The sequence below is a fragment of the Pseudophryne corroboree genome, chromosome 2, assembly GCF_028390025.1.
Source record: "Pseudophryne corroboree isolate aPseCor3 chromosome 2, aPseCor3.hap2, whole genome shotgun sequence".
Taxonomy (NCBI): Eukaryota; Metazoa; Chordata; class Amphibia; order Anura; family Myobatrachidae; genus Pseudophryne; species Pseudophryne corroboree.
This window is the reverse complement of record NC_086445.1, coordinates 695,934,729-695,961,716: the sequence shown is the minus strand read 5'-3', so window position 1 is coordinate 695,961,716 and position 26,988 is coordinate 695,934,729. Positions and strand designations below refer to the sequence as shown.

Below are 26,988 nucleotides of genomic sequence, written 5' to 3'. Positions count from 1 at the left end.
TGTCATCTTCAAGTGCGGCACTATATCCATGTGCAGTGTGAACGGTGCTGACCCGGGAACAACCAGGCTCGACACCACGGTGTAAAAGGGGTCTGACCCAGTTTGGAACTGTGTTCCAAATCCCTGGTCAGACCTGGGACTTTGGTGTTAAAGGGGTATTTGGATCTGTTACACCCATTTCTCTGACGTCCTAGTGGATGCTGGGGACTCCGTAAGGACCATGGGGAATAGCGGCTCCGCAGGAGACTGGGCACAACTAAGAAAGATTTAGGACTACCTGGTGTGCACTGGCTCCTCCCTCTATGCCCCTCCTCCAGACCTCAGTTAGAATTGTGTGCCCGGCCGAGCTGGTTGCACACTAGGGGCTCTCCTGAGCTCTTAGAAAAGAAAGTATATTTAGGTTTTTTATTTTCAGTGAGATCTGCTGGCAACAGACTCACTGCTACGAGGGACTGAGGGGAGAAGAAGCGAACCTACCTGCTTGCAGCTAGCTTGGGCTTCTTAGGCTACTGGACACCATTAGCTCTAAAGGGATCGAACACAGGCCCAGCCTCGGTCGTCCGGTCCCGGAGCCGCGCCGCCGTCCCCCTTGCAGAGCCAGAAGCAAGAAGAACGTCCAGGAAATCGGCGGCTGAAGACTCCGGACTTCATTAAGGTAGCGCACAGCACTGCAGCTGTGCGCCATTGCTCCCCATGCACACCACACACTCCGGTCACTGATAGGTGCAGGGCGCTGGGGGGGGGGCGCCCTGGGCTGCAATAACAGTACCTTAGCTTGGCAAAAAAAACACATAATATAGTCAGTAAGACTATATATGTGTAAAATCCCCTGCCAAAAATATCCTGAAAAAAGCGGGAGAAGTCCGCCGAGAAGGGGGCGGGGCTATCTCCCTCAGCACACTGGCGCCATTTCCTCTCACAGCTCTGCTGGAAGGACGCTCCCAAGGCTCTCCCCTGCAGTTTCCAGGCTCAGTAGGGTAAAAACGAGAGGGGGGGGCACTAAATTTAGGCGCAAACTGTGTATTATAGCAACTATAGGGGAAAAATCACTGTGTGTAGTGTTAATCCCTGCATTATATAGCGCTCTGGTGTGTGCTGGCATACTCTCTCTCTGTCTCCCCAAAGGACTTTGTGGGGTCCTGTCCTCAATCAGAGCATTCCCTGTGTGTGTGCGGTGTGTCGGTACGGCTGTGTCGACATGTTTGATGAGGAGGCTTATGTGGAGGCGGAGCAGGTGCCGATAAATGTGATGTCACCCCCTGCGGAGTCGACACCTGAATGGATGGACATGTGGAAGGAATTACGCGACAGTGTCAACTCCTTACATAAAAGGTTTGACGACATAGCAGATGTGGGACAGCCGGCTTCTCAGCCCGTGCCTGCCCAGGCGTAGTGTTCACTCTAGGAGTGAAAAGGGGCAGGGCGCCGGACTCAGGGGGGCACATGTGCGCGCGCGGATGGGGGCGCGGCCACGCAAATTAGGGGGCGTGGCCACGCCTCCGTCATTTTAGGGGGCGGTGCGGCCCACAGACGCTACTATAGAGAGCGTCTGTGGCCGGCGACGTCACTGTTGGGGGCGTGCCCAGCACCTCCGTCGGTGCTGGGCTTCCCCCAGCCCTCTCCCAATGCGTGAATGGATGCCGCGCGCATGCGCACGGCATCTATACACGCCGGGAGGGCAGGGAGCGGGCGGCTGTTCTAGCAGGGCGCCGCAAAAGGGGCAGGGCGGGTTTTGCCTGTTAAAAAACGGGCAGGGCGCGGCGCCCTGCTAAAACAGCCTAGAGTGAACACTACCAGGCGTCTCAAAAGCCATCAGGGGCTCTAAAACGCCCACTACCTCAGATGGCAGACACAGATGTCGACACGGATACTGACTCCAGTGTCGACGACGATGAGACTAGTGTACATTCCAATAGAGCCACTCGTTATATGATTACGGCAATGAAAAATGTGTTGCACATTTCTGATATTACCCCAGGTACCACAAAAAAGGGTATTATGTTTGGGGAGAAAAAGCTACCAGTGGTTTTTCCCCCATCTGATGAATTAAATGAAGTGTGTGAAGAAACGTGGGCTTCCCCCGATAAGAAACTGGTAATTTCTAAAAAGTTATTAATGGCGTACCCTTTCCCGCCAGAGGACAGGTCACGTTGGGAGACATCCCCTAGGGTGGATAAAGCGCTCACACGTCTGTCAAAAAAGGTGGCACTACCGTCTCCGGACACGGCCGCCCTAAAGGAGCCTGCGGATAGAAAGCAGGAGGCTATCCTGAAGTCTGTATATACACACTCAGGAATTATACTGAGACCGGCTATTGCTTCAGCATGGATGTGCAGTGCTGCAGCTGCGTGGTCAGATTCCCTGTCGGAAAACATTGATACCCTAGACAGGGACACTATATTGCTAACCGTAGAGCATATTAAAGACGCTGTCTTATACATGAGAGATGCACAGAGGGATATTTGCCGGCTGGCATCTAAAATAAACGCAATGTCCATTTCTGCCAGGAGAGGATTGTGGACTCGGCAGTGGACAGGAGATACAGATTTTAAAAGGCACATGGAAGTTTTGCCTTATAAGGGTGAGGAGTTGTTTGGGGATGGTCTCTCGGACCTCGTTTCTACAGCGACAGCTGGGAAGTCAACATTTTTACCCCATGTCCCCTCACAGCCAAAGAAAGCACCGTATTATCGGGTACAGTCCTTTCGGCCCCAGAAAGGCAAGCGGGTTAGAGGCGCGTCCTTTCTGCCCAGAGGCAGAGGTAGAGGAAAAAAGCTACAACATACAGCCAGTTCCCAGGAACAAAAGTCCTCCCCCGCTTCCTCTAAGTCCACCGCATGACGCTGGGGCTCCACAGGCGGAGCCAGGTACGGTGGGGGCCCGCCTCAAGAACTTCAGCGACCAGTGGGCTCGCTCACGGGTGGATCCCTGGATTCTACAAGTAGTATCTCAGGGGTACAAGCTGGAATTCGAGACGTCTCCCCCTCGCCGTTTCCTCAAATCTGCCTTGCCGACAGCTCCCCCGGACAGGGAGGCAGTGCTGGAGGCGATTCACAAGCTCTATTCTCAGCAGGTGATAATCAAGGTACCCCTCCTTCAACAAGGACGGGGTTACTATTCCACAATGTTTGTGGTATCGAAACCGGACGGTTCGGTGAGACCCATTTTAAATTTAAAATTATTGAACACTTATATAAGAAGGTTCAAGTTCAAGATGGAATCGCTCAGGGCGGTGATTGCAAGCCTGGACGAGGGGGATTACATGGTATCACTGGACATCAAGGATGCTTACCTGCATGTCCCCATTTACCCTCCTCACCAGGAGTACCTCAGATTTGTGGTACAGGACTGTCATTACCAATTCCAGACGTTGCCGTTTGGTCTGTCCACGGCACCGAGGGTATTTACCAAGGTAATGGCCGAAATGATGATACTCCTTCGGAAAAAGGGAGTTTTAATTATCCCGTACTTGGACGATCTCCTTATAAAGGCGAGGTCCAGGGAACAGTTGTTGATCGGAATAGCACTAGCTCGGGAAGTGCTACAACAGCACGGCTGGATCCTGAATATTCCAAAGTTGCAGCTGGTTCCTACAACGCGTCTACTGTTCCTGGGGATGGTTCTGGACACAGAACAGAAAAAAGTGTTTCTCCCGGAGGAGAAGGCCAAGGAGTTGTCATCTCTAGTCAGAGACCTCCTAAAACCAAAACAGGTGTCGGTGCACCACTGCACGTGGGTCCTGGGAAAGATGGTGGCTTCTTACGAAGCAATTCCATTCGGACGGTTCCATGCAAGGATCTTTCAGTGGGATCTGTTGGACAAGTGGTCCGGATTGCATCTTCAGATGCATCGGCTGATAACCCTGTCTCCAAGGGGCAGGGTGTCGCTGCTGTGGTGGCTGCAGAGTGCTCATCTTCTAGAGGGCCGCAGATTCGGCATACAGGACTGGATCCTGGTGACCACTGATGCCAGCCTTCGAGGTTGGGGGGCAGTCACACAGGGAAGAAACTTCCAGGGACAATGGTCGAGTCAGGAGACTTCCCTACACATAAATATTCTGGAACTAAGGGCCATTTACAATGCCCTAGGTCAGGCAAGACCCCTGCTTCAACACCAGCCGGTGCTGATCCAGTCAGACAACATCACGGCGGTCGCCCATGTAAACCGACAGGGCGGCACAAGAAGCAGGATGGCGATGGCAGAAGCCACAAGGATTCTCCGATGGGCGGAAAATCATGTGTTAGCACTGTCTGCAGTGTTCATTCCCGGAGTGGACAACTGGGAAGCAGACTTTCTCAGCAGACACGACCTCCACCCGGGAGAGTGGGGACTTCATCCAGAAGTCTTCCAAATGATTGTACACCGGTGGGAAAGGCCACAGGTGGACATGATGGCGTCCCGCCTCAACAAAAAGCTAAAAAGATATTGCGCCAGGTCAAGGGACCCTCAGGCGATAGCTGTGGACGCTTTAGTGACACCGTGGGTGTACCAGTCGGTTTATGTGTTCCCTCCTCTTCCTCTCATACCTAAGGTACTGAGGATAATAAGAAGGAGAAGAGTAAGAACTATAATCATTGTTCCGGATTGGCCAAGAAGAGCTTGGTACCCAGAACTTCAAGAAATGATATCAGAGGAACCATGGCCTCTGCCGCTCAGACAGGACCTGCTGCAGCAGGGACCCTGTCTGTTCCAAGACTTACCGTGACTGCGTTTGACGGCATGGTGGTTGAACGCCGGATCCTGAAGGAAAAGGGCATTCCGGAGGAAGTCATCCCTACGCTGATTAAAGCTAGGAAGGAGGTGACCGCAAACCATTATCACCGCATATGGCAAAAATATGTTGCGTGGTGTGAGGCCAGAAGGGCCCCAACGGAGGAATTTCAGCTGGGTCGATTTCTGCACTTCCTACAGTCAGGGGTGACTATGGGCCTCAAATTAGGTTCCATTAAGGTCCAGATTTCGGCTCTGTCGATTTTCTTCCAAAAAGAACTGGCTTCACTGCCTGAAGTTCAGACGTTTGTTAAAGGAGTGCTGCAAATTCAGCCCCCTTTTGTGCCTCCAGTGGTACCTTGGGATCTCAACGTGGTGTTGGATTTCCTTAAGTCACATTGGTTTGAGCCACTTAAAACCGTGGAACTAAAATATCTCACGTGGAAAGTGGTCATGCTGTTGGCCTTGGCTTCGGCCAGGCGTGTGTCAGAATTGGCGGCTTTGTCATGTAAAAGCCCTTATCTGATTTTCCATATGGATAGGGCGGAATTGAGGACTCGTCCCCAATTTCTTCCTAAGGTGGTATCGGCTTTTCATTTGAACCAACCTGTTGTGGTGCCTGCGGCTACTAAGGACTTGGAGGATTCCAAGTTGCTGGACGTAGTCAGGGCCCTGAAAATCTATGTTTCCAGGACGGCTGGAGTCAGGAAAACTGACTCGCTATTTATCCTGTATGCGCCCAACAAGCTGGGTGCTCCTGCTTCAAAGCAGTCTATTGCTCGCTGGATCTGTAGCACGATTCAACTTGCACATTCTGCGGCTGGACTGCCGCATCCTAAATCTGTAAAAGCCCATTCCACGAGGAAGGTGGGCTCTTCTTGGGCTGCTGCCCGAGGGGTCTCGGCTTTACAACTTTGCCGAGCTGCTACTTGGTCGGGTTCAAACACATTTGCTAAATTCTACAAGTTTGATACCCTGGCTGAGGAGGACCTTGAGTTTGCTCATTCGGTGCTGCAGAGTCATCCGCACTCTCCCGCCCGTTTGGGAGCTTTGGTATAATCCCCATGGTCCTTACGGAGTCCCCAGCATCCACTAGGACGTCAGAGAAAATAAGAATTTACTCACCGGTAATTCTATTTCTCGTAGTCCGTAGTGGATGCTGGGCGCCCATCCCAAGTGCGGATTGTCTGCAATACTTGTATATAGTTATTGCCTAACTAAAGGGTTATTGTTTGGAGCCATCTGTATGAGAGGCTCAGTTGTTATTCATACTGTTCACTGGGTATAGTATCACGAGTTGTACGGTGTGATTGGTGTGGCTGGTATGAGTCTTACCCGGGATACCAAATCCTTTCCTTATTGTGTCAGCTCTTCCGGGCACAGTTTCCTAACTGAGGTCTGGAGGAGGGGCATAGAGGGAGGAGCCAGTGCACACCAGGTAGTCCTAAATCTTTCTTAGTTGTGCCCAGTCTCCTGCGGAGCCGCTATTCCCCATGGTCCTTACGGAGTCCCCAGCATCCACTACGGACTACGAGAAATAGAATTACCGGTGAGTAAATTCTTATTTTCTCCATGCGCTCTGCACTTCTATAAAAGCCACTATACCCCTTTCACACCAGCCAAAATTTCCTGGGTTAATGCACATGAACGTGCATCAACCCGGGAAATTTATCAGTGTGAAAGGGTACAGGGTCAAAATCCCGGCATTTCAACCCTGCTACCTTCCAGGGTTGGTCCCGGGATCTTCCCGGGAACCTGGTCAGTGTGAACGGGTGCCGGGTCAATGTGCCCCGGCTCCCGTTCACTCTCTATGTAGCAGGCGGCGCTTGGAGATCATGTGATCTCTTGCGCCGCCGCGTCACCGCTGACGTCAGCAACCCGGCAATATGCCGGGCTGCTGACTGCAGTATGCAAGGGGTCTTACCCGGGAATGTCCCTACATGATCCCGGGACCGTATTCCCGGGTAAGACCCTGCATTTCTGGTCTGAAAGAGGTATAATGGAGCAGCCCACGTTGTGCTAAGTTGAGCTATCTACTTTATGCTGCATAAACTGTACATGTAAATATTATTTTTATTTCTCTAACGTCCTAGAGGATGCTGGGGACTCCGTAAGGACCATGGGGAGAGACGGGCTCCGCAGGAGACATGGGCACTTTAAGAAAGAATTTAGTTCCTGGTGTGCACTGGCTCCTCCCTCTCTGCCCCTCCTCCAGACCTCAGTTTGATTCTGTGCCCAGAGGAGCTGGGTGCTTTTCAGTGAGCTCTCCTGAGTTTGCTGATAGTTTTTTGTTAGGTTTTTTATTTTCAGGGAGCTCTGCTGGCAACAGACTCTAGGTCCTGCTTCTTAGGCTACTGGACACCATTAGCACCAGAGGGATCGGTACGCAGGATCTCACCCTCGCCGTCCGTCCCAGAGCCGCGCCGCCGTCCCCCTCGCAGAGCCGGAAAACTGAAGCCGGGTGAGTATGAGAATCAAGAAGACTTCACAGGCGGCAGAAGACTTCGTGATCTTCACTGGAGGTAACGCACAGCACTGCAGCTATGCGCCATTGCTCCACACGCCTACACATACTCCGGTCACTGTTAGGGCGCAGGGGGGGGCGCCCTGGGCAGCATTTGGGACCTCATTCTGGCAAATAAACACATATATACAGCTGGGCACTGTATATATGTAGGAGCCCCCACCAAAGAAATAAAATTTAAGCGGGACAGAAGCCCGCCGCCGAGGGGGCGGGGCTTCTCCCTCAGCACTCACCAGCGCCATTTTTTCTCCACAGCATGTTGAGAGGAAGCTCCCCAGGCTCTCCCCTGCTGATACACGGTAGAAGAGGGTTGAAAAGAGAGGGGGGGGGCACATAATTAGGCGTAAAAAAGTATATTAACAGCAGCTACTGGGTTAACATTAAGTTACTGTGTTATTCCTGGGTTATATAGCGCTGGGGTGTGTGCTGGCATACTCTCTCTCTGTCTCTCCAAAGGGCCTCGTGGGGGAACTGTCTTCAGAAAGGACATTCCCTGTGTGTGTGTGGTGTGTCGACACGCTTGTGTCGACATGTCTGATGTGGAAGGCTATGTGGGAGAGGAGCGGGAGCAAATTAATGTGGTGTCTCCGCCGACGGCGCCGACACCTGATTGGATGGATATGTGGAAGGTTTTAAATGATAATGTTAATTCTTTGCATAAAAGACACATTCAGGTACCTTGCTCAGACCGGCAATTGCGTCGGCCTGGGTCTGTAGTGCAGTAGCGGCATGGACTGATACCTTATCAGAGGAGTTTGATACCCTAGATAGGGATACTGTTTTATTGACCCTGGGGCATATTAAAGACGCTGTCCTTTATATGAGAGATGCTCAAAGAGACATTAGTCTGCTGGGTTCTAGAATAAACGCTATGTTGATTTCTGCCAGAAGGGTTCTGTGGACTCTGCAATGGACAGGTGATGCCGACTCAAAACGGCATATGGAGGTTTTACCTTACAGGGGTGAGGAATTGTTCGGTGAAGGTCTATCGGACCTGGTCTCCACAGCTACGGCTGGAAAGTCAAATTTTTTGCCTTATGTTCCCTCACAGCCTAAGAGAGCACCGCATTATCAAATGCAGTCCTTTTGTTCACAAAGAAACAAGAAAGTCCGAGGTGCCTCCTTTCTTGCCAGAGGGAGGGGCAGAGGAAAAAAGCTGCACAATACAGCTAGTTCCCAGGAACAGAAGTCCTCCCCGGCCTCTGCAAAATCCACCGCATGACGTTGGGGCTCCACTGGCGGAGTCGGGGCCAGTGGGGGCGCGTCTTCGGAATTTCAGCCACATGTGGGTTCACTCCCAGGTGGATCCCTGGGCAATAGAAATTGTGTCTCAGGGTTACAAGCTAAAATTCGAAGAGGTACCTCCTCGCCGGTTTTTCAAATCGACCCTACCGTCTTCCCCCCTAGAGAGGGAGATAGTGTTAAATGCAATACAAAAATTGTATCTTCAGAAGGTGGTGGTCGAGGTTCCCCTCCTTCAACAGGGAAGGGGGTATTATTCGACCATGTTTGTGGTTCCGAAACCGGACGGTTCGGTAAGACCCATATTGAATTTAAAATCGCTGAACCTATACTTGAAGAGGTTCAAGTTCAAGATGGAATCGCTAAGAGCGGTCATCGCCAGCCTGGAAGGGGGGGATTTTATGGTGTCACTGGACATAAAGGATGCGTACCTTCATGTCCCCATTTATCCACCTCATCAGGCGTACCTAAGATTTGCGGTACAGGACTGTCATTACCAATTTCAGACGTTGCCGTTTGGTCTCTCAACGGCTCCGAGGATTTTCACCAAGGTAATGGCGGAAATGATGGTGCTCCTGCGCAGGCAGGGTGTCACAATTATCCCGTACTTGGACGATCTCCTCATAAAAGCGAGATCAAGAGAGCAGTTGCTGAACAGCGTATCTCTTTCACTCAAAGTGTTACAACAACACGGCTGGATTCTCAATATCCCAAAGTCGCAGTTGGTTCCTACGACTCGTCTGCCCTTCTTGGGCATGATTCTGGACACGACCCAGAAAAGGGTTTATCTTCCGATAGAAAAAGCCCAGGAACTTATGACTCTGGTCAGGAACCTTTTGAAAACAAGACAGGTGTCCGTGCATCATTGCACTCGAGTCCTGGGAAAGTTGGTGGCCTCATACGAGGCCATTCCCTTTGGCAGGTTCCATGCGAGGCCTTTCCAATGGGATCTGTTGGACAAGTGGTCCGGATCACATCTACAGATGCATCGGTTGATCACCCTGTCCCCCAGGGCCAGGGTGTCACTCCTGTGGTGCAGAGTGCTCACCTTCTCGAGGGCCGCAGATTCGGCATTCAGGATTGGATCCTGGTGACCACAGACGCAAGCCTCCGCGGTTGGGGAGCAGTCACACAGGGAAGAAATTTCCAGGGTCTTTGGTCAAGTCAAGAGACTTGTCTGCACATCAACATCCTGGAACTAAGGGCCATATACAACGCCCTACGTCAAGCGGAGGCCTTACTTCGCGACCAACCAGTTCTGATCCAGTCAGACAACATCACCGCAGTGGCTCATGTAAACCGCCAAGGCGGCACAAGGAGCAGAGCGGCAATGGCGGAAGCCACCAGGATTTTTCGCTGGGCGGAGAATCATGTAAGTGCACTGTCAGCAGTGTTCATTCCGGGAGTGGACAACTGGGGAAGCAGGCTTCCTCAGCAGACACGACCTACACCCGGGAGAGTGGGGACTTCATCCAGAAGTCTTCGCACAGATTGTGAGTCGGTGGGAACTGCCACAGATAGACATGATGGCATCCCGCCTCAACAAGAAGCTGCAGAGGTATTGCGCCAGGTCAAGAGACCCTCAGGCAGTAGCGGTAGACGCCCTCGTGACACAGTGGGTGTTCCGGTCTGTCTATGTATTTCCTCCTCTTCCTCTCATACCAAAGGTGTTGAGAATAGTAGGAAGAAAAGGAGTGAGAACAATCCTCGTTGTTCCAGATTGGCCAAGACTGACCTGGTATCCAGATCTACAGGAAATGCTCACGGAAGATCCGTGGCCTCTTCCTCTAAGGCAGAACCTGTTGCAACAGGGTCCCTGTCTGTTCCAAGACTTACCGCGGCTGCTTTTGACGGCATGGCGGTTGAACGCCGGATCCTAGCGGAAAAAGGTATTCCGGTTGAGGTTATCCCTACGCTGATAAAGGCTAGGAAGGAAGTAACAGCAAAACATTATCACCGTATATGGTGAAGATATGTTTCTTGGTGTGAGGCCAGGAATGCTCCTACGGAAGAATTCCATCTGGGCCGTTTCCTTCACTTCCTACAAACTGGAGTGGATTTGGGCCTTAAATTAGGCTCCCTTAAGGTCCAGATTTCGTGCCTATCCATTTTCTTTCAAAAAGAATTGGCTTCTCTCCCAGAAGTTCAGACGTTTGTTAAGGGTGTACTACATATTCAGCCTCCGTTTGTGCCTCCGGTGGCGCCTTGGGACCTTAATGTGGTCTTGGGCTTCCTAAAGTCGCACTGGTTTGAACCACTGAAAACGGTGTAGTTGAAATATCTCACTTGGAAGGTGGTCATGTTATTAGCCCTGGCTTCGGCTAGGCGAGTGTCGAAATTAGCGGCTTTATCACATAAAAGCCCCTATCTGGTTTTCCATATGGATAGAGCGGAATTGCGGACACGTCCTCAGTTCCTGCCAAAAGTGGTTTCATCATTTCATATGAACCAACCTATTGTGGTGCCTGTGGCTACACAGGACTTAGAGGATTCCGAGTCCCTTGATGTGGTCAGGGCTTTGAAAATTTATGTAGCCAGGACGGCTAGAGTCAGAAAAACAGAAACACTGTGTATTCTGTATGCAGCCAACAAGCTTGGCGGCCCAGCTTCAAAGCAGACTCTTGCTCGCTGGATCTGTAACACGATTCAGCAGGCGCAGCCGTTACCTAAATCGATCAAGGCCAATTCCACTAGGAAAGTGGGCTCTTCTTGGGCGGCTGCCCGAGGGGTCTCGGCACTACAGCTGTGTCGAGCTGCTACTTGGTCGGGTACAAACACCTTTGCAAAATTCTATAGGTTTGATACCCTGGCTGAGGAGGACCTCATGTTTGCTCAATCGGTGCTGCAGAGTCATCCGCACTCTCCCGCCCGTTTGGGAGCTTTGGTATAATCCCCATGGTCCTTACGGAGGCCCCAGCATCCTCTAGGACGTTAGAGAAAATAAGATTTTACTTACCGGTAAATCTATTTCTTGTAGTCCGTAGAGGATGCTGGGCGCCCGTCCCAAGTGCGGACTTCTTCTGCAATACTTGTATATAGTTATTGCTTCAATAAGGGTTACGTTATTGTTGCATCGGGCGTGAACTGATGCTATGTTATTGTCATACTGTTTACTGGATTGTTATCACAAGTTATACGGTGTGATTGGGTTGGCTGGTATGAATCCTGCCCTTGGATTAACAAAAATCCTTTCCTCGTACTGTCCATCTCCTCTGGGCACAGTTCTCTAACTAAGGTCTGGAGGAGGGGCAGAGAGGGAGGAGCCAGTGCACACCAGGAACTAAATTCTTTCTTAAAGTGCCCATGTCTCCTGCGGAGCCCGTCTCTCCCCATGGTCCTTACGGAGTCCCCAGCATCCTCTACGGACTACGAGAAATAGATTTACCGGTAAGTAAAATCTTATTTTTTTTGTTAAGGAAAGTTGTAGAAATTATGCGTTTTAACAATATGATGACAATGCCATGGGTGGAAAAGGTCAGTGGTGATGTAGGTACTGCCGTTCACACATGTAGCTTCTTTAACAGTTTATATTACAAAATCAACATGAAAAAATAGTTCAGTGAAATGTCTGGAAACTAGAAACTGAATTCAGTCTATTTTACCTGGGTTGTAAATTTTTAAAGTAAGTGTGATGACATTATTGAAGCTTTATAGACCTGCTGGTAGATGAAAAGAACTGGTAACTTTACAAGTAGCTGGATTAAAATCAAACCCTTACGCATGAATGACCATCAAAGCAGCAAACTCATCTGTTGTGTAGGTACAAAGCTCTGTCGCTTCTATAGGTCACAGTGAGGGGAGAGTCTGGAAAGAGTTATTAGTGCTGTTATGCAGCTGGTTGCAAATGTTTTACTTAGGCTATGTTTACATTTGGCATAATTCTGCCTGGGATATATTACTATTATTGATGCATAGGTCTGGAAGAAACAACACATACTGTGTCAGGAACACAAAGTAGAATATAAATGCACACGTATAAAACTCAGCGGATTTAGTCATACATACCACTTTTGATTGGCAGTAGGAAGTAAATTAAAAATTGATGCATCATTTTTGTAGATAAATAAAAAATTGACACAAAACATTCAGAGCATGCTAGATTTTGCTTTATGGATATTACAGATTAAAATACTGTTTTTTTTAATACAGGTTGAGTCTCCCTTATCCAAAATGCTTGGGACCAGAGGAATTTTGGATATGGGATTTTTCCGTATTTTGGAATAATTGCCTAACATAATGAGATATCATGGTGATGGGACCTAAATCTAAGCACAGAATGCATTTATGTTACATATACACCATATACACACAGCCTGATTTCAATTTTAGCCAATAATTTTTATAACTTTGTGCATTGAACAAAGTGTGTGTACATCCACATAATTCATTTATGTTTCATATACACCTTATACACACAGCCTGAAGGTCATTTAATACAATATTTTCAATAACTTGTGTATTAAACAAAGTTTGTGTACTTTTAGCCATCAAAAAACAAAGGTTTCAGTATTTCACTCTCACTCAAAAAAGTCCGTATTTCGGAATATTCCGTATTTCGGAATATTTGGATATGGGATACTCAACCTGTATAAAAAATATTAAGGGGGAATTTATCAAAACACAGGCTGTGTTTGTACTTTATCTCACAATTGTATCTGTTTCCAAGCTTTGATAAATACCCCCTTAAGTGACTGATAAAAAGCGTCTTCTTTTTACTTAATTTAATAATTAGGGATAATTATGCAAATAACCTCTGTAGTACACCATGTATAGCTAATATATTTCTGCATTGAGGCGTATCTGTCTCAATTTGCAAATATATGAAAAATAACTTGCTCTCCGTTGCATAATATATGTAAACAAAATGTGAAATATCACATTTTATATCAGGATCCTGGAGGTCAGCATACCGACCCCAGAATGCTGGCAATGGGCAGAGCGCTAGAAAGCCCAATGCGGGCTCAGTGGCTCTTTGTGCCCGCCACAGGTTGTATTCCCACTGTATGGGTGTCGGAATAGCCCCTGTTACCCGGGATTCCGTCTGTTGGCTTTGTCAGTGGCTGGGATTTTGGCGTCTGTATCCTGACCGGCAATATAACTGTATCCCCTACCAAGGTATGGGAATGTTTACAATAGTTCTTTAGAGTATTGCAGGCTGTCGTTCTGTAATCTTTAAATGTGAAATAACTAGATACATGTAATGAAAAGTAAACCTATAATCATCTCACTAAGGAGAAATTAGATGTCACATATTTCTAATACACAGATAAACATATACCATTCTGTTTTTGGGATGTAGGAAAATTGCTAATTCATTTTGTTACTGTAAATTCTTTTTTTTTTTTTTGTGACACTATAAAGCACTCATGCCCTCTGATGTTCTCCTCTTCATAAACTAATAATCTCCTATATCTAGTTTTACATTGCAGTTACATTGTTTTTCTAATTAACATATGTAGCAGAGTCACAAGGTATAATTGTGTCTACTGGAACTTTCTTAATATTTTAACCTCAAATTTAGGTGTTGCAGTGGCTCCCGTATTCTGCATTACTGCTGATTACAGATTTAATCTTGCGATGGAATAATATACTTTAGAAAAGGATGAAAAATAGAAATAGATAGAATCAATTCTGTACCCACTTCCTCTCTTTTTATAGGTAGGACCAGATCTATAGTGGGATAGTTGATGAGAATAAATTTGTCTACTGTCTCACTTTTTGTGTATATTTCACAAATGGTAGTGATGCGGTTTGCGATACTGTTGTCTCTGACGTTCGTACCTAGTGGTTTACAGAATTGAGGAGGGGGATTATTTGAAAAATAAAAATCCTTGAATCCATTGTGGACAGTAAACAGACAATCTGGTCTCATCGGTCTCAGGTAATTCAGTCCGTTTTCTGAAACATGCTGCATTGTCATTTCACTTTTGTGAATGATTGTTTTTAGTAGTTACTGCTCTGCCAGACAAGTCTTTAAAGTTGGTTAGGTTACTTTGCTTTTTAGTTTCTAATCGCAGTGTAATCAGTTTAGTTGTATCGAAATTGCATTAGTGTAGAGACCTGGTTCTTTGCTGATATTTCTATACCACTGTAAGGAGTGAATAGCCCTTACTTTTCAGATGTCTCCTTGTACATTAGGTATTGGGGGGGGCGGGGCAGGGCTCCTTTTATTTTATTTTACCAAGATTTTCGTCTACAGGCATCCACAGTTGTATTGATCCTAGGAGTTACTTTTCACACAATGATACGGTATTTATGATATTTATTCCAGCTGAAACATGTACCCGTATCTGCTACCAGCTGGGGAGGCTATTTGAGGTATCTTCATGCTTCTCAAATGTCTACCTTGATTGGACTTCTTAAAAATGAAATGCTCACACGTGTCTCTATGAATGAGCTAGTACAGGTATGGAAAGTAAAAGCTTTATTTTTCTTTGTTCCTGCTGATAGAGGTCTAAAGGCCCATGGTACTTTATTTTTTTTAGCAGTGTATATAACAGGTATTTGTATAGAACTGCTTATTAATTATGCATTGCTGCCTATACAGAATAATTACACTGTTCCAGTACATACATTATCTATCAAAGTACCTATTGTGATTAGCAGGACATAGATATAATCATATATATAAACATGATTGTAACATAGGTCCTCATTTAAAGTTGTAAATCCAACTAGAAGGTGCAATTATGCACATTGGGAAACGCAGGTCTCCCTGCATATGTAAAATGTTGGGACAGATTAGAGTTGTGCATTATTGCTCAACTGTAAATCAATGTGTTTAAAAGAAAGCTGGCCAGTTTTTAGTGGTACATGCAAATGAAGGTAATATGAATCGAAATTAATCTTGCATCACTTGAATCATAGGAGCATCTCTCCAGTGTTCCAAAATGACTTGCATCTAATGTTTGATCAACCAGGTTTCTGAATACAGATCTTGGCAGCCATCAAAAAATTAGATGACATGTTGCAAATCCAAGTTGGTCATTTGTTTCATTTTTAGTTCTTCCAACGTTCAAATGATTAACATCCAAGATCTATAATAATGTACAAATTTGTGTATTTAAAGTGTGATCTAATATAGTTAGTGATTTTTATGGTAGTCACTGTCCTTGTTTAGCCACCGGGGTGCCTTCCTCCGATAATACAAGAATGTATGGGTTCTCTGGGGTACCTTAGCACGACACTCCCTTGCAATCAAAGAACCGGGTGGCACTCCTCTGACTTTTCAAACCTTCAAGCGTGTATTACAAAGTTTCACAGCAAAATGTAGACATCGTTAAGTCACCGACGTTTCAATGCCATTGCATTGCAGTTTTTTTCTTCCCGGTTCTTTGATTGCAAGGGAGTAATGTGCTAAGGTACCCCAGAGAACCCATACATTATTTATTTATAATATATATATATATATATATATATATATCATATATCATATCATATGAACCAGCACACCACTCCTAAGTAGCAAATATCTTATAGGCCCTACACACTGGCCGATTTTTGGAAAGATATGAACGATCTCGTTCATAAATGAACGAGAACTCGTTCATATCTTTCAGTGTGGAGGCTCCAGCGATGAACGATGCGCGTCCCCGCGCTCGTTCATCGCTGGTCTCCCGTCGGCTGTGCATGCAGGCCAATATGGACGATCTCGTCCATATTTGCCTGCACTTCAATGCAGCCGCGTGACGGGGGGAGTGAAGAAACTTCACTCCCCCCGTCACTGCCCCCCCCGCCGCCGGGTCGCTAGTCGGCCGTATCCGCCGTCGGGCAGCTCGGCGGCGGATCGGCTAGTGTATAGGGCCCCTTAGTCCATTTTAATATTCTTCAAAGTGCATAGTGCAACATAATGGCAATGACAAGAATTCCATAAAAATGTTGAGACTTCGCATATTCAATGCTTCAGCAGACAGTACAACTGGTGGCAACTCCTAGATTTATTAAATTGATCACCGGGCACCCAAAACATTGTTCTAGGAGGTTTGTGCGATCCAATCTCGATAGATACATAAAAATATAATGCGAAAGCCCTTACTCACTCATCACTAATTCTTACTTTTCGATATGATAAGAAGCTGAAACATAAAATAGGTATTTTTCAGGTGGTAAATAGGAAAACTACGTAATTTGAATTTTAACAGGGGATTGACATAATGACGTCATTACCGATGCGTGGCTTGCATTGCGTGAACGATAACGCCCAAATGGACAATCAAATCACAATTTGGATTGCACCTCAAGTGGGTAGAATTGAATAAACTACAAAAATGCTCCTGTCACTTGTTATCATATCTGCTACAGGTACTCCTCGGGTAACGCCAAGAACCATGGATTAATATTTACTTAAATTAAGACATCTTAAATTTACATCTATATAGATTTACCAAATTTTTTACATTTATATTTACAACCGTGAAAATCAGAAACTCCCGTGCGAAGAATGGGTAGAACAGCTAGTATGTGTGTGTGAGATAGGTAGAGATATACAGGTTGAGTATCCCTTATCCAAAATGCTTGGGACCAGAGGTATTTTGGATATGGGATTTTTCCGTATTTTGGAATAATTGCATACCATAATGAGATATCATGGTGATGGGACCCAAGTCTAAGCACAGAATACATTTGTTTCATATACACCTTATACACACAGCCTGAAGGTCATTTTAGCCAATATTTCTCTATCGTCCTAGTGGATGCTGGGGTTCCTGAAAGGACCATGGGGAATAGCGGCTCCGCAGGAGACAGGGCACAAAAAGTAAAGCTTTTTCCGATCAGGTGGTGTGCACTGGCTCCTCCCCCTATGACCCTCCTCCAGACTCCAGTTAGATTTTTGTGCCCGGCCGAGAAGGGTGCAATCTAGGTGGCTCTCCTAAAGAGCTGCTTAGAAAAAGTTTAGCTAGGTTTTTTATTTTACAGTGATTCCTGCTGGCAACAGGATCACTGCAGCGAGGGACTGAGGGGAGAAGGAGTCAACTCACCTGCGTGCAGGATGGATTGGCTTCTTGGCTACTGGACATCAAGCTCCAGAGGGACGATCACGGGTACAGCCTGGATGGTCACCGGAGCCACGCCGCCGGCCCCCTTGCAGATGCTGAAGACAGAAGAGGTCCAGAATCGGCGGCTGAAGACTCCTGCAGTCTTCAAAAGGTAGCGCACAGCACTGCAGCTGTGCGCCATTTTCCTCTCAGCACACTTCACACGGCAGTCACTGAGGGTGCAGGGCGCTGGGAGGGGGGCGCCCTGGGAGGCAAAATGATTACCTATAAAGGCTAAAAATACCTCACATATAGCCCTAGAGGCTATATGGAGATATTTAACCCCTGCCTAATTTCTCTAAATAGCGGGAGACGAGCCCGCCAGAAAAGGGGCGGGGCCTATCTCCTCAGCACACGGCGCCATTTCCTCTCACAGTTCCGCTGGTCAGGACGGCTCCCAAGTCTCTCCCCTGCACTGCACTACAGAAACAGGGTAAAACAGAGAGGGGGGGGCACATTTATGGCGATAATTTGATATAACAAAGCAGCTATAAGGGAGCACTTATTATAAGGCTATCCCTGATATATATATAGCGCTTTTGGTGTGTGCTGGCAAACTCTCCCTCTGTCTCCCCAAAGGGCTAGTGGGTCCTGTCTTCGTTAGGAGCATTCCCTGTGTGTCTGCTGTGTGTCGGTACGTGTGTGTCGACATGTATGAGGACGATATTGGTGTGGAGGCGGAGCAATTGCCAAATATGAGGATGTCACCCCCTAGGGAGTCGACACCGGAATGGATGCCTTTATTTATGGAACTACGGGATAGTGTCAACACGCTAAAGCAGTCGTTTGACGACATGAGGCGGCCGGACAATCAATTAGTGCCTGTCCAGGCGACTCAAACACCGTCAGGGGCTGTGAAACGCCCTTTGCCTCAGTCGGTCGACACAGACCCAGACACAGGCGATGACTCCAGTGGTGACGGTGACGAATCAACCGTATTTTCCAGTAGGGCCACACGTTATATGATTTTGGCAATGAAGGAGGCGTTACATTTAGCTGATACTACAGGTACCACTAAACAGGGTATTATGTGGGGTATGAAAAAACTACCTATAGTTTTTCCTGAATCAGAAGAATTAAATGACGTGTGTAATGAAGCGTGGGTTGCCCCTGATAAAAAACTGATAATTTCAAAGAAATTATTGGCATTATACCCTTTCCCGCCAGAGGTTAGGGAGCGCTGGGAAACACCTCCTAGGGTGGACAAGGCGCTAACACGCTTATCTAAACAAGTGGCGTTACCCTCTCCTGAGACGGCCGCACTTAAAGATCCATCAGATAGGAGGATGGAAAATATCCAAAAAAGTATATACACACATGCAGGTGTTATACTACGACCAGCTGTAGCGACTGCCTGGATGGGCAGTGCTGGGGTAGTTTGGTCAGAGTCCCTGATTGAAAATATTGATACCCTGGACAGGGACAATATTTTACTGTCGTTAGAACAAATAAAGGATGCATTTCTTTATATGCGTGATGCACAGAGGGATATCTGCACACTGGCATCACGAGTAAGTGCTATGTCCATTTCGGCCAGAAGAGCTTTATGGACGCGACAGTGGTCAGGTGATGCGGATTCAAAACGGCATATGGAAGTTTTGCCGTATAAAGGGGAGGAGTTATTTGGAGTCGGTCTATCAGATTTGGTGGCAACGGCTACAGCCGGGAAATCCACCTTTCTACCTCAAGTCACTCCCCCACAGAAAAAGGCACCGACTTTTCAACCGCAGCCCTTTCGTTCCTTTAAAAATAAGAGAGCAAAGGGCTATTCATATCTGCCACGAGGCAAAGGTCGAGGGAAGAGACAGCAACACGCAGCTCCTTCCCAGGAACAGAAGCCCTCCCCGGCTTCTACAAAAGCCTCAGCATGACGCTGGGGCTCCTCAAGCGGACTCGGGGATGGTGGGCGGTCGTCTCAAAAATTACAGCGCGCAGTGGGCTCACTCGCAGGTAGATCCCTGGATCCTGCAGATAATATCTCAAGGGTACAGGTTGGAATTAGAGACGGATCCACCTCGCCGTTTCCTGAAGTCTGCTTTACCAACGTCCCCCTCCGAAAGGGAGACGGTTTTGGAAGCCATTCACAAGCTGTACTCTCAGCAGGTGATAGTCAAGGTACCTCTTCTACAACAAGGGAAGGGGTATTATTCCACTCTTTTTGTGGTACCGAAGCCGGATGGCTCGGTAAGGCCTATTCTAAATCTGAAGTCCTTGAACCTGTACATAAAGAAGTTCAAGTTCAAAATGGACCAGGGGTACCTCAGGTTCGTTGTACAAAACTGTCACTATCAGTTTCAGACGCTGCCGTTCGGATTGTCCACGGCACCTCGGATCTTTACAAAGGTAATGGCCGAGATGATGATTCTTCTTCGAAGAAAAGGCGTATTAATTATCCCATACTTGGACGATCTCCTAATAAGGGCGAGGTCCAGAGAACAGCTAGAGATGGGATTAGCACTGTCTCAAGAAGTGCTAAAACAGCACGGGTGGATTCTGAATATTCCAAAATCCCAGTTAATGCCGACAACTCGTCTGCTGTTCCTAGGGATGATTCTGGACACGGTTCAGAAAAAGGTTTTTCTCCCGGAGGAAAAAGCCAAGGAGTTATCCGAGCTTGTCAGGAACCTCCTAAAACCAGGAAAGGTGTCTGTACATCAATGCACAAGAGTCCTGGGAAAAATGGTAGCTTCTTACGAAGCAATTCCATTCGGCAGATTCCACGCAAGAATTTTCCAAAGGGATCTGTTGGACAAATGGTCAGGGTCGCATCTTCAGATGCACCTACGGATAACCCTGTCTCCAAGGACAAGGGTGTCTCTTCTGTGGTGGTTGCAGAGTCCTCATCTATTGGAGGGCCGCAGATTCGGCATACAGGATTGGATCCTGGTGACCACGGACGCCAGCCTGAGAGGCTGGGGAGCAGTCACACAAGGAAGAAACTTCCAGGGAGTATGGACGAGCCTGGAAACGTCTCTTCACATAAACATTCTGGAACTAAGAGCAATATACAATGCTCTAAGCCAGGCAGAACCTCTGCTTCAGGGAAAACCGGTGTTGATCCAGTCGGACAACATCACGGCAGTCGCCCATGTGAACAGACAGGGCGGCACAAGAAGCAGGAGTGCAATGGCAGAAGCTGCAAGGATTCTTCGCTGGGCAGAGAATCATGTGATAGCGCTATCAGCAGTGTTCATCCCGGGAGTGGACAACTGGGAAGCAGACTTCCTCAGCAGACACGATCTTCACCCGGGAGAGTGGGGACTTCATCCAGAAGTCTTCCACATGCTGGTAACCCGTTGGGAAAGACCAATGGTGGACATGATGGCGTCTCGCCTCAACAAAAAACTGGACAGGTATTGCGCCAGGTCAAGAGATCCGCAGGCAATAGCTGTGGACGCGCTGGTAACGCCTTGGGTGTACCAGTCGGTGTATGTGTTTCCTCCTCTGCCTCTCATACCAAAAGTATTGAGAATTATACGGCAAAGAGGCGTAAGAACGATACTAGTGGTTCCGGATTGGCCAAGAAGGACTTGGTACCCGGAACTTCAAGAGATGATCACGGAAGATCCGTGGCCTCTACCTCTAAGGAGGGACTTGCTTCAGCAGGGTCCCTGTCTGTTTCAAGACTTACCGCGGCTGCGTTTGACGGCATGGCGGTTGAACGCCGGATCCTAATGGAAAAAGGCATGCCGGAAGAAGTCATTCCTACTTTGATTAAAGCAAGGAAAGAAGTAACCGTGCAACATTATCACCGAATTTGGCGAAAATATGTTGCGTGGTGCGAAGATCGGAGTGCTCCGACGGAGGAATTTCAACTGGGTCGATTCCTACATTTCCTGCAATCAGGATTGTCTATGGGTCTCAAATTGGGATCTATTAAGGTTCAAATTTCGGCCCTGTCGATTTTCTTTCAAAAAGAATTGGCTTCAGTCCCTGAAGTCCAGACCTTTGTGAAGGGAGTGCTGCATATACAGCCTCCTGTGGTGCCTCCAGTGGCACCGTGGGATCTCAATGTAGTTTTGGATTTTCTAAAATCTCATTGGTTTGAACCACTAAATAAGGTGGATTTGAAATATCTCACTTGGAAAGTGACCATGCTTCTAGCCCTGGCTTCTGCCAGGAGAGTGTCAGAATTGGCAGCTTTATCTTACAAAAGCCCATATCTGATTTTCCATTCGGACAGGGCAGAACTGCGGACTCGTCCGCATTTTCTCCCTAAGGTGGTGTCAGCATTTCATCTGAACCAGCCTATTGTAGTGCCTGCGGCTACAAGTGACTTGGAGGACTCCAAGTTACTGGACGTTGTCAGAGCATTAAAAATATATATGCAAGAACAGCTGGAGTCAGAAAATCTGACTCGTTGTTTATATTGTATGCACCCAACAAGATGGGTGCTCCTGCGTCTAAGCAGACGATTGCTCGTTGGATCTGTAGCACAATCCAACTGGCACATTCTGTGGCAGGCCTGCCGCAGCCTAAATCTGTAAAGGCCCACTCCACAAGGAAGGTGGGCTCATCTTGGGCGGCTGCCCGAGGGGTCTCGGCATTACAACTTTGCCGAGCAGCTACGTGGTCAGGGGAGAACACGTTTGTAAAATTTTACAAATTTGATACTCTGGCTAAGGAGGACCTGGAGTTCTCTCATTCGGTGCTGCAGAGTCATCCGCACTCTCCCGCCCGTTTGGGAGCTTTGGTATAATCCCCATGGTCCTTTCAGGAACCCCAGCATCCACTAGGACGATAGAGAAAATAAGATTTTACTTACCGATAAATCTATTTCTCGGAGTCCGTAGTGGATGCTGGGCGCCCATCCCAAGTGCGGATTATCTGCATAAATTGTACATAGTTATTGTTAACTTATTCGGGTTATTGTTGTAGGAAGCCATCTTTCAGAGGCTCCGCTGTTATCATACTGTTAACTGGGTTTAGATCACAAGTTGTACGGTGTGATTGGTGTGGCTGGTATGAGTCTTACCCGGGATTCAAAATCCTCCCTTATTGTGTACGCTCGTCCGGGCACAGTACCTAACTGGAGTCTGGAGGAGGGTCATAGGGGGAGGAGCCAGTGCACACCACCTGATCGGAAAAAGCTTTACTTTTTGTGCCCTGTCTCCTGCGGAGCCGCTATTCCCCATGGTCCTTTCAGGAACCCCAGCATCCACTACGGACTCCGAGAAATAGATTTATCGGTAAGTAAAATCTTATTTTTTTATAACTTTGTGTTTTAAACAAAGTTTGTGTACATTGAGCCATCAAAAAACAAAGGTTTCACTATCTCACTCTCACTCAAAAAAGTCAGTATTTCGGAATATTCCGTATTTCGGAATATTTGGATATGGGATACTCAACCTGTGTGTGTGTGTGTGTGTGTGTGTGTGTGTATATATGTGTGTGTGTGTGTGTGTGTGTGTGTGTGTGTGTGTATATATATATATATATATATATATATATATATATATATATACATATACATACACACACACACATATTCACTCTCTCTCAACACACACACACACACACACACACATTAAAGTGAGCCTGCAAGGGGCATATCTACTGGGGATATAACTATAAAGGGCATAGCTAAGTGGGCATATCTACAGAGGCAAAGCTTAGGGGGCATATCTACAGGGGCAAATCTAAAGGGTGCATATCTACTGGGAGCATAACGAAATGGGGCATATCTACATGGGGGCACTACTAATGAGGGCATTGCATAAGGTCCACTTCATAAGGGGCATCACTTCTGGGGACATAAGGGGCACCAATACTATGGGCTCTACAAAAGGGGCACTACCACTGTGGGCACAACCACTACAGTGGCCATTGCATAAAGGGCACTACTACTGTGGGCTTTCTGTATAAGGGGCACTAATGTGTGTCATAACATGAATAAGGGACACTACTATGTGGTGTAATGTGAATAGGATTGTGCTACTGTGTGGCATAATTTGAATTGGGGACACTACTGGGTGACCACCGCTGGGTGGGCACTGGAAATAGATATAGATAGATAGATAGATATATATATATATATATATATATATAATATTAGTACAGGTTGAGTCTCTCATATCCAAAATGTTTGGGATATCTAATTTGTTTTTAGCACGTATATTGGAATATTTGCATACCATGAGATCTGGGGGATGGGACCCAAGTCTAAACACAGAATGTATTTATGTTTCAAATACACCTTATACACACAGCCTGAAGGTCATTTTGTGCCATGGGTCTAATTCAGAGTTGATCGCAGCAGCAAATTTGTTAGCAGTTGGGCAAAACCATGTGCACTGCAGGGGGGGAGGTGGGGTGCAGATGTAACATGTGCAGAGAGAGTTAGATTTGGGTGGGGTGTGTTCAAACTGAAATCTAAATTGCAGTGTAAAAATAAAGCAGCCAGTATTTAATCTGCACAGAAACAAAATAACCCACCCAAATCTAAAGGTGATCTGCAGATATATCTATGGACGGATCGGGCAGTGTGTTGAGCATACACACTGCCCGATCCGTCGGGGACTGACGTCATGAACTGGGCGGGCGTGTACACACGCCCGCCCAGTTCATCTGTCAATCACCGCCGGCCACCGCAGCATGTGTACGGGCGGTCGGCCGACCGCCCCGTACACACACAGCGGCGCGCCAATATATCTGTAGATATATTGGCCGTCGGCTGTGCTGCGCGGCCGACGCGATACGTCTGTGAACGACGGAGTTCACAGACGTATCGGCCGTACACACTGGCCGACGGTCCCGCGATATATCGGCCGTTCAAGAGAACGGCCGATATATCGACCAGTGTGTACGGGCCTTAACTCTCTCTGCAAATGTTATATCTGCCACACCTGCAGTGCACATGGTTTTGCCCAACTGCTAACAAATTTGCTGCTGCAATCAACTCTGAATTACCCCCCATATTTTTTCATAATAATTTGTGCATTAAACGTTTTTGTACAAGGCGTCACTATTTCAGTTATGCTAAAATGATTTAGAATTTTGGATGTGGGAAACACGACTTGTAACTCTAAGGGCCAAATTTAATACCCTGTTTGTAAAAAAAAAGAAGGTAAAAACAGGTTTGGTTTTACTTTTTTAGAATTTGCCACTTTAAATCTTGCCATAATCTTGGCACTTCCTGCAAATCACAGTATTACATTTGGACCTTTCTACAATAATAGCATTTTGCATCCTTACACCCTGGAAGTTTGGGGAGTGGAGATTAATAAAAACATTTCATTATAATCTGTTGCTGTCTCTGAATTGCTTCAGGTTTGGAGTGCATTTAGCCAACTTGCAGCTTTTGGGGAAGGTGGTCTTGTAGACTCAAATGTATTTTTCTCTAAAGGCCATACTATGTGTTCTGTATCTAACTTAAAAATATCTGTCTCCTGTAGTGTCTGCTTGAATGGATCCATCAGACGCAAAGGAAGAATTAAAATGGTGTGCTGCCCACACGCAAGAGGAAAGGTAATAGAAATAGGACTCCAGATCTGAATTTGCATGCATATGAAAATGTTTGTTTAATCCTGCTAAAGTCTGTAGATGCAAAATTAGGTTTAGCATTTCTGAATCTCAAGTGAATTGTTGTACATAATGGCCTAGAATGCACGTACGTACACACACGTGTTTTTATATCCTTGATTGAGCTGCATTCCTCTACTTACACAATGAGAATTAGAGGTAATTGATCTGTATAGGGAGCTACTCACCTAATAAATGGACATTGGTCTATTCCGATGTGGTTGTTCTTGCGATTGCTGTTGCTGGGCAGGATGCACTAAAAGAAAAATGCGATAAAAACACTGTTTTCTGGGTTTTTACTGCATTTACTACACCCTGCATCCCGGGGCTACTGTGTGAAGAGTAACGCCAGCAAAAGCTGGCCTTACCCTATAGAATCCTATGGGCTTCTTTGCGCTCTGCACTGAGAGGAATTCGATCAGATCCCTCCCAGCATGGCCCACGGCTGTCACGTCACTCTGTGCATGCGAAGACGGATTCCTGGAGCTGATACCCGAAAGTCCAGTGACCGGCACGCATTGCAAAGGACAGCTCCTATCGTAAAAACTGCAGTACTAATCACATATCTTCGTGCATATGCTATTAGAATCCTTGCGATGTGTGGCAGAATAAGTTCCGCCTTGTTGGTGCATCCTGCCTGCTATCGTTTGCACAAATAGTGACTATATGCTAATATGTGCTGAACCTAACCTGATCATAGGGGTGCCCACTGCTGTCGCAAAATTTTCGTCCAACGGTGTACAAGTGCTGAAACATAGTTACATATCTGGTCATCTCGCGGATTGAGTGCCTCTGTAGACACGCAGGCTGAGCTGCTTTCCTGGGACGCTGAGGACTCTTCAGTAGCAAGTAATATTGCAGCTGCTAATTTATACACGCCCAGAAAACGCTGTTTGAAAGGCCATGGCACGCCTGCGTATACCTGACTGCTCCCAATTACCACCCTCCAGATGCTGTCTTCCTGTCACTCACTTTGCAACTAATCCCTCAGTGTGACCGCCATCGCAATTCAATTGCTGCACATGTGTACTGTGGTTCAGACGCATTCGCAGTAAGAAAACATCGACTTGCGCAATTCAGCCGCTTCGCAACCATATCTGAATTAGGCCCATTAACCACAAGAAATTTCTTTTTGGATCTAAAATAAACCAAAGGTATAATTCACCCTGTTTATGGTCAGCTTGTCATCTTTACTTTTATGTTCTTAGACTCCCCCCTTCCCCCCTTAACTAGTATGCAAGTACATTTGAGAAAGTGTTTATACATAGAATACCTTATTGTGGTGTTATTTGGTATCATCTACACTGAACTTACGCCTTTTTGTAGTAACCGTTCTAGTTCATTAACTGTTTACAAATATTTTATCGAGAAACTTTCAAGAGCGCCTTCCTGCAAGCATTGGAAGAGTTCTGAGGTGGTAAGCAGATGATTGCTTGTATATACAGAAGCTTCATCTGTCACTTCTGCCTTATTTTTCTTTGAACAGTCAGTGCACCCAGAAACCTAAAGTAATAGGTCCACATATGGTCTCCAAATGCATTTATGCACACATGTTGTTGTGCTTTTATCTAGCACTGCATTTCTTTTTAACTCATATCTGATTTTAACATTAAGGACACCTGTGGAATGTGGGAAGTGTGCCATGTGTGCATTTACTATTACTTTTACCATTTTCTGGTATCAGGACTTTTGAATTGTAGAATACAACATGTGGCTTATATGCGTTGTAAAATGGTGCATCCCTGTCCACATATTGACATGTTTATGGATTACTTTTGAATCTGACTTATTTTGTTCACGCATGTGTGGCCTTTCAATACTAAAATGGAGGCAATAGAAGAGTGGTGTGTTAATTGGTTGTATACTACACAGCCAAATGGCCATCGTTACAGATTAAATAGAAAAGTGTGCAGATACTTTATTATTTGTAGGCCATTTGCCTGCAGAGAAAATAAA

General features: G+C 46.7%; 1 protein-coding gene across 3 annotated transcripts in view; it reads left to right on the top strand.

Annotated features, from left to right (window-relative positions):
* Positions 1–26,988, top strand: part of SOX13 (SRY-box transcription factor 13) — a 129,646-nt gene that overhangs the window by 40,453 nt on the left and 62,205 nt on the right. For 2 of the 3 annotated variants that reach the window (XM_063955258.1, XM_063955261.1), the window contains exon 2: positions 24,906–24,978. In XM_063955258.1, the coding sequence (XP_063811328.1) occupies positions 24,917–24,978 (62 nt within the window). In that variant the 5' untranslated portion in view covers positions 24,906–24,916. Of the gene's footprint in view, positions 1–14,747; positions 14,883–24,905; positions 24,979–26,988 lie in introns of all 3 variants that reach the window. The other variant, XM_063955259.1, reaches the window with a different exon arrangement.